Source organism: Aspergillus nomiae, assembly GCF_001204775.2.
Source record: "Aspergillus nomiae NRRL 13137 chromosome Unknown contig00633, whole genome shotgun sequence".
In the NCBI taxonomy this organism is placed as follows: Eukaryota; Fungi; Ascomycota; class Eurotiomycetes; order Eurotiales; family Aspergillaceae; genus Aspergillus; species Aspergillus nomiae.
Window position 1 is genome coordinate 574 of NW_015378688.1, and position 11,360 is coordinate 11,933.

At 48.6% G+C, this 11,360-nt stretch overlaps 4 protein-coding genes across 4 annotated transcripts; 3 read left to right on the top strand and 1 right to left on the bottom strand.

The window, feature by feature from the left end:
- Positions 1-315: 315 nt before the first annotated feature.
- Positions 316-1,759, top strand: ANOM_011412 (putative bZIP transcription factor (MetR); the record flags this gene model as incomplete). The annotated part of the gene is made up of 2 exons (XM_015556668.1): positions 316-598; positions 1,140-1,759. The coding sequence occupies 2 exons, from the start codon at positions 316-318 to the stop codon at positions 1,757-1,759; spliced, it is 903 nt and encodes a 300-aa protein (XP_015401246.1).
- Positions 1,760-2,915: 1,156 nt separating this feature from the next.
- On the top strand, positions 2,916-4,355 carry ANOM_011413 (CENP-N/CHL4 family protein; the record flags this gene model as incomplete). Its single annotated transcript, XM_015556669.1, has 1 exon — positions 2,916-4,355. One exon carries the CDS (start codon positions 2,916-2,918, stop codon positions 4,353-4,355), a length of 1,440 nt encoding a protein of 479 aa, XP_015401247.1.
- A 602-nt stretch (positions 4,356-4,957) lies between these two features.
- On the bottom strand, positions 4,958-6,346 carry ANOM_011414 (RING finger domain protein (Znf1); the record flags this gene model as incomplete). Its single annotated transcript, XM_015556670.1, has 6 exons — positions 4,958-5,031; positions 5,110-5,231; positions 5,281-5,519; positions 5,576-5,637; positions 5,739-5,905; positions 5,976-6,346. The coding sequence occupies 6 exons, from the start codon at positions 6,344-6,346 to the stop codon at positions 4,958-4,960; spliced, it is 1,035 nt and encodes a 344-aa protein (XP_015401244.1).
- Positions 6,347-6,829: 483 nt separating this feature from the next.
- Positions 6,830-8,073, top strand: ANOM_011415 (trafficking protein particle complex subunit 13; the record flags this gene model as incomplete). The annotated part of the gene is made up of 4 exons (XM_015556671.1): positions 6,830-6,896; positions 6,962-7,131; positions 7,201-7,719; positions 7,780-8,073. 4 exons carry the CDS (start codon positions 6,830-6,832, stop codon positions 8,071-8,073), a joined length of 1,050 nt encoding a protein of 349 aa, XP_015401245.1.
- Positions 8,074-11,360: the final 3,287 nt, after the last annotated feature.

Consider the following 11,360-nt stretch of genomic DNA (forward strand, 5'->3'; position numbering starts at 1 on the left):
AGTCATTCGATCGTTTCTTGTTTCCCCTCTCTTTCCTCCCCCTGCCTTTCTGTGACTAGCCATACATACTTACTTCTTATTCCTCCGTCATTTTACTTCGCAATTGCCAATCGACCCCTCTCGACTTGTACGCGGTTAAGGCGGCCATCACCGAAAGAGAGAATTATCGCTCCGGAATCATATATCGGTCGAGTCATTTTCCCTCAACCAGCCTCGAGTCTCCCCAGCGGACTATAGGAACACAAAAACACAAGAAAAGAAGAAAACGGAAAGGAATATTGAACACAGAGGTCTCAGAAGCCTCAACGGTACACCATGGCCGAATACAATGGCCGCAGGGCCCCCAACTTCTCCCAATACCTCGACGATTTGAACGCCATCCCGTCGCCATACGACCAGGCTGTTCAGCAGCAGCAAGGCTCATACAACCTCGATGCAGACCTCTCCCTCTTCACCAATGCCGAGTTCTTTGATTTTGATAACTTCGGGGATTTGAACCTCCCCGGGTTTGACTCGGTGGAGAGCGACAACTTGAAGAAGGAAAACAACCAAGCCACTGGCCAGAACCCAGATATGGAATTCTTGGATCTTCTCGGTGGTAAGTTGGAAATTCCTTTATAGATTATACTGTCTCTATTGTTTCTGGACCCGAGCTGGAGGAACCGTCGGTCGCATCTTGTTGGAGCTTCTCCGGGCCTTTTTCCTTTACACCCTTTACACCGGATTGATTTCCCATACATCAAGAGCCTCTGTTGTTTCTGTCGCACGTTTCCTGCTTTCTCCATGTGCATCCTTTATTCCGTGGTATCGTCATGGCGTCCATGGTCCCATACGTTTGCACCATACCTGTCTCGGATCCTCGAGGCATAGATGCATCCTCCAAGCCACTCACCATCTGCACGTATCCTCATTGGATCATGCCTGCATTCAATCCCTGTTAAGCGATGATCAATTTAAAAAAAATTCTGTGCCACTAGCAAGGGTCCTGATAGCGTGAACCCGTTACGCTATGGCGTCATTTCACGTGACATGACCTCCACGGTCGCATTGGGCTCACGAGATCATCTACCTTACCACCAGCTCGGTCTTGCAATAGCTAGCTTGATTTGATAGTGATGATGTTCTAATTCTCCTTCAAGGCTTTAACAACATGCCCGAGTACTCAGCTACCGGCTTCAACTCCGTCAATGCTCAGCCTCAACCTCCATCTCTGCAAAATGCGCCGTTCTCGACTGTCCCACAGATGCCCAACGGGCCCCTTAATGCTGCCTCCAGCCCGAACGAGTCTATCTCGACTTCATCGCCGTCGCCTGCAGGCCAATCACAGACCCCCGGCCCCGCTCCCGCTTCCGCTACCTCTTCTTCCGCCCCCGGACCGAAGCGTAAGAACACCCAGAAGTCGGCTGCTATAAGTGTGGAGGAGGCAGCGCGGGTCGCGGCAGAGGAGGATAAGCGTCGGCGTAACACTGCTGCCAGTGCGCGGTTCCGTGTGAAGAAGAAGATGCGTGAGCAGGCGCTTGAGAAAACGGTCAAGGAGACGACGGAGAAGAATACTGCACTCGAAGCCCGCGTCACTGCCTTGGAGCTTGAGAACCAGTGGTTGAAGAACTTGATCACGGAGAAGAATGGGCAAACATCTGAGGAAGGCAAAAAGTCAGAAAATGACATCGCGGACATGTTCAAGAAGTTCCTTGCTTCGCAAAAGGCTGAAGGCCAACGGAGTAGTGCTGAGTCAAGGATCGGTGTGGGCACTGCTTGAGTGGAATCCAAGTAAAATTATGTTGATTGAATGGCGTTATGTCATTGTGTTTATGTTCAGGTTTTTACTTCTTGTTCATACTTAATTTGGAGCATTAGGAGACCGGGGAAGGCGTCTCGGAGATTGGTGGGAGGCATGAGTGATGATTTTTCAACGTTCCTTGATGGTACAGACTCCACTCCAACGTGGAAAAAAAAAGATGGATTGTTTGTTGTTTGGCTTCTTACGTTTTATATCCCAGCCTATAGGTATTTCAACATTCTACAATAGACGACTTTGTGCAATCTACACAGCTGCAAAGCTTTAATCATATCTAACTCATCCGCCATAGACCATTCCATAACACTTGTAGCTGCGTCCGATGCAGAAATAGACTGCTGAAGTTAAACAAACAGATTTCCATCTGCGGTGTCGCTTTCGGTAGGAGGACTCTTAAACCCTTGTCTGACGTCTGGAATGCCCCGTACCTCTAGATCCCAGGGCAGGCTTCTATCAGAACCCCAAAAGCAAGGCAAAAAATAGAAAGAAGGAGGTACCTATTGTTTCTAGGTAAGCTATAGAGTTTCTCGATAATGCGCACGGCTAATCCTATAGATTACCATGTGGAGTTCAGCAGAAACTCTGAAACGGCCTTGCAAAGAATCTACCACGTCATCCAGAGGGCTTTGGAGAAACCTTCAATTGAAAGCTCAGTTCTAAAGTCATAGCCTTGCTATGCATACTTGAAACAAACCATCGTATGTTTTTTTGGCTAAAAGCTGTGTATTGCCTTTGAATCCAGTATGATAAGATGCAGAGGTAAACCACGATCAAGCTTAATATCACGGAGCAAAGCAGCACTCAAGATTTCTAGTACCGAGCGACATATGTCAGCTTGAGCCTACGCAGATATGTCATACACATTATGCATTCTTATGTCGAATATCAATCACCTTTGGCATTGCCGATGTAGCTGAAACAATACAGCTGCATCTTATCACGACTGATCGTGCTCTTATCATCACGTGATTGCGTCTTGTTGATGGCCCGTGCAAATGAAGTTGTTGAACGGTGGAACAACTCCACAGTCCATCTTCACCACACCTATGCCCCTGGCGGGATAATGCGCAAGAGCTCGGTGCATATATAGACGCCACACGAAGCGGCGACCGAACCAATGGCGCGTCCAAAGACAGTCCGCGCGCCCACAACCGCGAGTCTTCCCAGCAACCTCCGCATCCCCTCAACAACGCCATCGCTGGTGAAGTCATTCGGGAAGCTCACCCGGCAGGCATTGCTGGACCTCGTGTTCTACTGGCTGGACGATCGCAATGTGCAGTCCTTTGCGCCATTCCTGGCACGAGATGAAGCCGAAGCAGCGGACGACGAAGAACTCGGTCCGTACCCGGCCGAGCGGACCATCGACGACGTGCGCAATGCATACCAGGAGCTCCAGGTGCGCAAGGGTGGGAAACGAGAGGTGATCGATCGCATACTCGAGGGCGACTGGAAACATGGTATCACCTTGCGCCAGCTCGCAATGATTGATCTTCGCTACATGGACGACCACCCGTCAAGTTTGCGATGGACGGCGCTGGAGCTCACTCGCATTGATGCGGATGGCGCGCAATCACCCGAAACCGACGTTTCCTCCTATATTCCGCGTGTCCATGCCTCCACCTTCCTTAGTAATGTTCAGCAGCAAATCTCTCCCCTGGTGAAGGCGCATTACTACCTCGCTCGCTCGAATACTTTGCCTCTCACTTTCCTCCGTATATTCGTGACCAGTTCGCCCTATCAGCATCCTCGCCAGCCACCTGAGACGCTCACGGACTCGTCAAGAGTGATATATGTTGCCTTTCCCGATAGCTGCCCCTTCGTTTACACGTCCATTGCGTCTTCTACAAGCTCCAAAGCCTCTCCCGCCAATGCGGTCGCGACAGATGCCCGAAGTTTACAGCGCATCGTGCGCGACGCCGTCCCGAAAGCGCTATCTCTCCCTCAGCGAAGATACGCCCTTAAAGCGACATCACTGACAGCGAAGAGTCTACAAGCATTGTTAGCACTTCGAGGACCAGGTCGCTCGAACGGAGCGAATGGCGCGTTCAGCATATTCGCCGATGCCGTGGTAGAGGGGAGCCCGCTGGACCCCCGACCAGCGAATACTGTTTCCCCGGAGGAACTCCTGAACCAAACTAAACCGGACAAAATCAAGAACCAGCCCCCAGAAGACCAGAAAGAAAACGAAACACACCAACCCGGAAGAAAAACTCGCAACGTAGAAGAGGACACTCACATCCCGAAAAAGCGCAAGCTGGCCATTCACTCGCGCTTCGGCACTTCTGGGTCTCTGTCATCTGCACCTCTGGACCGTCTTGACGTTAGGCTTCTGGACCGCCCGTATGGAGATGGGGATGAGGAGGATAGCGATGCAGATCACACGCAGCCGTCCCTCTCGCTTACGTTTGCCGGCTCGGATGTTATCAGTGGGGTTCGAAAGCTCGCCGAACTGGGTGTCGTTGACCCAGAGAGAATGCCTTCCTGGATGACGGGTGAAGAGGCTGTCAGCGTTGCCGTCATTCGTCAAGGGCATCGTGTGGTTAAGGATAGTGGATGAAATGGGGTGGTCATCGACCTAATGCATACTTTCACGTTCCCCGTGGCATGACGCGACAAGCTGGGGTTCACGCATCCATTCCGGCGGGAGTCGCCTTGAACGGTATAGAAAGGCGTTCAAGTGACCGTGCGCGGCCCAGATCATGCAGCCTGCGATCCGCGAAAGGGTCACCTTTCGTCCTTGTTTATGTGCATCCACTTGACAAGGGTTTGGGTCTCACCGCGTACGACGAGACTTCGAACACCGCCATGGTGTGAAGAAGGTAATACGGTGGAGACTTATCTTTGAAAGTGAACGGGTGGATAGTCAGCGAAAGGGCTGTGAGTTTGAGAGCGGGTGCCTAGTACTCGCGCCATATGGCTAAGGATTCTCCAAACCAACAAAACATGTGTGTTGTCAAATTCCATAGTATTTTCCAATAACATTCTTGGTTAACAATAACTTCCGGGTATCTAGCCAGTCCTGAAAAGCAATAAATTTCAAACGCCCACACAACTTCCAATAGGTAACAAACTTCTCACTGGACACCACAGCTGCTGCAAAACCCTAGTGGGCTATGCATCGGATGGCTAGTACTCCACGACCCCATCTCCGTCAATGTTTTAACGTCTGCGTCTACGCGAACCATAAGGATACAATTGTTGGGAGACCCAGAAAGGATGATATGTCGAATAGTCTAGGGGATGGAGTGTCAGTATGTGTCTGGAACAAGGTACAATGGATGATCAGGGTGACTACAAAGATGATCTCGTACCGCGTTGACCGGAAAGGCCTAGCTGACTAGCCACATTGATGTATCCTTCTGCAGTCGTTTGCCCCTGGGCTCTGAGATGCTCCAAATTCACGTCGCTGGTATCTGCTTCCCATGGGGAACGGCTGATGATGTCTTAGTCCCAATCTGATAAACAAGGAATGTGCAACGTACCAAAAAACGCAGCGGACACCTTGAGATTTCTGTGAGACAGCCCATTGTTGGAAGCATGTTTTGTGGATATTATTTCCGCAGGCCGCTCGACACCAGACGATCTCCTCTCTGTCAGGTTCAAACTCCATGAAGCAGATTGGACAATCTCCTTCAACGGCCTTCCTATTACCACCGTTGTCATCGTCAACTTTGGTCTGCTCACGACTCAGAAAAGATCCTTCATAGATCTCACGAAGCTCCTGAAGAAGCAGTGTTAGTTTATGAAGTGTACGGAGATGTACGCAAAACAGCTTACCATAGATAAGAATGCCAACTGATACTGTAGGTGTTGCGGAGCTTTGAGGACATTGACTAGGACTTCGCGGGTACGGCTATCAGAAACCATACGAACGACAATAATGATACAATTGAAACAATAGTAGTATTAGGAATAGTGATAGCACCTAAATTCGACTTACCGTAACAAATATGCTTGCATTGATTTCCTTTTCGAGCATCCGGACAGGTGCAGGTCGGCTCCTTCCCGATAACTGTCTTGTAGATGTTTCCAGTTGTCCCAGCAATGTCAAAGCTCATCTCAGGAATATCGTCAGCGCCCGTGACAATATGTCCTAGGACGAACATCCTAGAAAAAAAAAAAAACATCATCAACTGTGAGCGAAAGAATCGAGATATGATCTGGGTTGATGGCACACCTCTGAGTTGTTGCACGGTTCAATCGCTGTAAGAACGTTTGTGGTGGCTTACGGCGAAAGACTCGAGCCCGACGTTCAGGTATCCCCTCGCCTGGTGATTGCTTCGTCTTTGCACTTGAGGTCCTCTTTTGTGGACTAGCAACAGGCGAGTCGCTAGTCAAATCGATCACATCCTTCGGGTCCGTAGGAATCGCTGGATGATCGCCCCCATTTCTACGATTACGTTTCGCAGATGTGGATGCGACACTGGCCTTTTCGTCGGCGTTTCGCTTTCGTTTCGACGCAGATGTGTATGGAATTCGAGTATGGTCTGCAGGTGATGGGGCAGTAGTGATCTGTTGTCTGGAGGATGATGTCCTCGCAGTACCCATTCTGTTTGAATAACTAGGCTATGCACAGTACTAAAGACGATAGATCCGAGTGTCGACTATTGTTGGCACAAACGAGTTGTCGCTGTGGAGGTCCTGCAGCAATCGCGATAGCGATAGCGATAAGCTTTTCCGTTCAGGAGGCTGACATATTCCCACGGTATACAAACAAAGTAATTGACGCTCTGGATGCGCTTCTTGTAGTACTGATACGGACACGTCACTTACAAGATAGAGAGATAAAGTAGAGGGCAATTCAAGGGTATAAAAGGAAGGTTAAAATCAGAAAAGCAATTTTCTTTTCTTATCGCTTCCTTCACTGATCCACAGATCATATGCGGAGGTTTGTGGTGTTTGCCATGTTTGCCATGTTTGTCCGTCACATGTCATGCTGATAACGATAGAGGGACAACATTCAATACTTTTGACAACACTGAAATACTCCCGTCAGCTGCATAATCATAGCTAGTTCACCATCTTATGCCAATGGCACGTCCACGCGCCCATTCAGGTGCCGAGGCCTCCAAAGAGCCTCATTCAGTCTCCTTAAAAGGTACGCACTGCTAGTAGCCATCATAGGCAGCACCCTAACTGACATATGCGTAGTTTTGCGGTAAGCAATATGCGTTCCTGTAGATATTAACTGCCGATCTGACTTTAAAAGCCTATCGCGGCCTTCTCTGTCCTACCAGTACCCCCTTCCGGAAGCAAACACGAAGATCTCCAACAAAGCATCTTTGAGTTATCCTTCCGATAGTGTGGACAAACAGTTTATTCTCGCCCCTAATGTACGACAGCAATGAGAAGTTTCTCGCTTCGACGAGAGAATTACGAGTATCTGCTAACAAGAACCAAAGCTTACATTACCTCCTGCATTTGGGTCTGCTTATGTTGGAGAAACATTTGCTTGCACTCTTAGTGCGAACAATGAGCTCGCAGAAGATGAGACCTCGCGCGTTGTCACATCAGTCCGTATCGTGGCGGAGATGCAAACTCCATCCCAAGTAGCATCTCTGGAGCTAGAGCCAGCAGATGACGCGCCCGCGAGAGATGGCCTACAAAAAGGGCAATCATTACAGAAGATCGTACGATTTGATCTCAAGGAAGAAGGGAATCATATCTTGGCGGTCAGTGTCAGCTACACGGAAACGCTGATTGGATCAGACTCGCAAGCGGCCAGTGGGCGAGTGAGAACTTTTCGCAAACTTTATCAGTTTGTTGCACAGCCTTGTCTTAGTGTTCGGACAAAATCATCCGAATTAGCCCCATTAGAGGTTGAAAACAAGTCCCTAGGGCCTTATGGAAAGACTCGGCTGCTCCGATTTGCCCTCGAAGCGCAGTTAGAGAATGTGGGTGATGGAGCTGTGGTGGTGAAGGTAAAAAATTAAAAAGCTTTCCTTTTATTTTGATGCCGGGGACTCTAATGCTTTCGATAGCAAACAAAACTGAATCCTAAACCTCCGTTCAAGGCAACCTCCTTGAACTGGGATCTTGAGAGGCCGGATCAGTGCGATTCACAACCACCGACATTAAACCCACGTGACGTCCTCCAGGTTGCGTTCCTCGTTGAGCAAGAAGAAGGACAGCAGGAAGGGCTAGATGCCCTACAGAAAGATCTAAAACATGACGGACGGGCAGTTCTAGGGCAATTGTCCATCGAGTGGAGGGGAACTATGGGGGATAAAGGGTTCTTGACGACCGGAAACTTATTGACGCGAAGACGGTCATAATATTTACGAAGCTTAACCTGGTTATCCTTCGGTGTAACCCCCACGCGCATTCTAGGGAATCGTCAATCTTCAGGAAAGTTTGCTCGAAATATGGGTAGATGACCAATTAGCGAGATAAGCTTTGGATTGTTCCAGGGCGAATAGCCAAGCTCCAGATGTGCCACAGATGCAACCGATCTACGGAGTAGGCGCAGCCACATTTGAATTCCTTTGCGGTAGTTAAGTTACACGCACAAACAGGAGGCTGGAACTAGTTGGCTTAGCCGTGAGCAGCCAAAAGTACGGCGCAGTTTGATGGCAAGGGAAATCGCCAGCCTTGTCCAAATTTAGATATCCGATGCGTGTACCTAACTCTGTACTTATCTCTGATATGATGGGATGGATTGTCGAGGCCCTGTGACGTGGGGTTGACTAAGCCTTACTAGAACTTTGGACGATGGGAAAGTTAGGTATCTGACGATAAACTCAGACAACGTCTAGAAGCCGAGAGACAACAATCTTTGCAGACGCTCATTGGTCTCTTTTTGACCGCAACATCCATCATGAAACCGGTATTTTGTCTCTGTCAGCAGTCTAGAACCCCTTGCCGGATATTTTTGCATTTTCAATTTTCTATAAAAAGGTGTCAGGATGTACGGATCGTATCGTCAGTACCGTGGTTATTAAAATCCCACCCGAAGCCGATGGCCTTGGGAAGTGAACGGTGGCATGGTTCAGGAGGAAGCTATTCCTGGATATCTATGGCTCGAGCAATTTCTGGGAAAACCCTAATGCTTCCACCAAGAGGCATGGAGATAGTCGTAGCAAGACATACCATACAGTACGGTATTTATGAGCAATTCAACAATACCGCTTCCCCAAAACAGGAGATGAGATACCCGCCTCAGGCACCAACCACCCCCTTTATCAGCTGTCAGTGGTGCACGTTTCCACCGCGCATAACCAGCCAACGGAGCCAAAAGTCCACCCGACTTGCCTGTATGGAGTGAAGGCTGCAAGGCACTTTCTGTATGACAGCAAGTAGCCCATCCTAGCGGGGGGCACTAGTCGCGCGACAAGACTAGGCCACTTACCAGCGGCAGTTCACAATGAGCCCGCTCTTCCTCAGCGGACGTACCAAAGATGTCGATGACCATGTACGGAGTATGATGCATGCCAATGCAGGTCGACCAGGCCGGTATGGGAGTAGCGTCATGTAAGGAACACAGTCCTGTAACTGAAGATCTGTCCCACCGTCTGTGGATTCTCATGGCCAAAGGCCTTTTCTGGTTGAATTCTGGGTAGATGGTCATTCCCAAGTTTGCGCAGGGAGATCCCGCTTGAGTTAGATCTACATGGTACTTAATACGCTGTGAGTCATGATGAAACCGTCTAAAGTACATCTCATGGTTCATCAACAGGAATGTTTATCTCCTTCTGTCCAGGCATGGACGGTTCAATTCGGAAAGAGAAACTCTTGGTTGCATGCTGCCTCAGTGACTGGAAGATTCCATGCTCTTTGATTATCTTGATCCCTGACTCTTAATGCAGTGAACTGTCAATTATACCTGGTGAACCATTCCTTTCTTTGTTCGGATTTCTCTCCGATCATCCATTCCCTGTCCATAGATGAAAATTGGATGGCTCTCCCCGAGTATCATTGAGATCCACTGGCGATCGGCATAGCCTGGATCAAACGTTCCCAACTACTCCGTACTCCGTACTATAAGCATTATTGGCAACATCGATGCAGATAATAGAGGGCTCTGCACAGTGTACTCTGTAAACTGAGCAACGATCACACCACAGCTCTATCCATATCTGGAATCTACACCACCACCTCCTTTTTCTCACTGGGACCCTGATAGTGATCATTGTTTACCAGCCAAGACTTCCAGTATGTAAAAATGTTATGATCATGAATAATAATAATCCACAATTTGGGTGGTCAGATACTGAGAAGATAATAATAGCACCCTGACTCTGGGTGATATCACCAAGTTCATGTCCTCCTGATCCTTTTCCTACCTTCAGTGGACAACGTACTGTATGTACAGACATGATACAGTACCATGATTAGCTTTCTACCTCGGCCGAACCCGCCCCTACATAGATGCCCTCCTTCGGGAACTCCATTGGAGGGTTGACGATGGAGTCCCCAGTGCCTGTCTACCATTTGGTTCCGTGAAAAACTCCCCTCAAGGGGAATTCTGGCCAATCATGGTGAGAGGCAAGCCATCTCCAGACCATGGAGACTCCGCTATGCTAAATTCTCAGTTTCGGTAGGCTAGGGCGGATGGACTTGTTTATAGCAACGGCCCCTCTTCAGAAAGAGACTACGTAGTTAGTGTAAAGAGAGTCTCGGGGTGGAAATACCACCTTACTCCTGGAGTATAGTTCCAATCACGGAGGAGTTGAAAGGCGGTCCGATCGGGAAAATATCCAGGGCGATCCAAGACATAAAAAGCCCTAAGAGCGGTATCTATCTTAGTGTCAGTATTGGCATTAGTATAAAAAAAAAGTTAAGCGACCTATTGTGGTTCATTGTTATTTTCGGCCCTCCATCAAAGTAGAGTCCATTTGACATTGAATTCGGGACGAGTTCCACCATCCTCCTGGGAGTTTTCGGGGGGACGGGAGGTACAGGAACACATCCGGTCCTTTAGTACAAGGGACATACACAGCAGGGAATCGTAATGCAGTGTTTCCATGGTTCTCTTGAACGGGAGTTCTTTCGCAGCAACCTAGTCAGCAGGAACAAATGGGAAATCGAACCATGGCAGGCCAAGCAATTGTGCACGTCTGGGCTCCACCGGTCCCAAGGATTGATATTTCTCCTGTCCCCTGGATTTCCTAATATTATACGACTAGTTTGGGTATTACACCCTGACGTCGGGGAAATTTTTTTTAGTTGCTATTGATTTTTTTATTTATTTTTTGACCGCGGCATCTGAAGAAATTATTCATTATCAAAGAGTCAGAGCTGGCGGTGTGTGTGTATGTGCGGGTTGAATGTGGGAGAGGGTTTGGTGGTTGGATGGGGATGGCGATGTATCAAAGTTTAGGCGTCTGGAGGGACACTTGCAGTAGTTTGAACCTCATTGGAGATTGATGGCTATACATCCTGCATGGATGGAGACCAGGAATCCCTATCGAGTGGCTTAAACTGATAGATGTACCTGCACGTTTATTGTTTCCCTTGCCTGGCCCTTTGGGCTTTTTTCTTTTTTTTCTTTCTGTTCCTTTTCTTTACCCTTCTTTTTTCTTTTTGTTTTGTTTTGTTTTCTGTTCGTTTTTCTTTCCTTTCC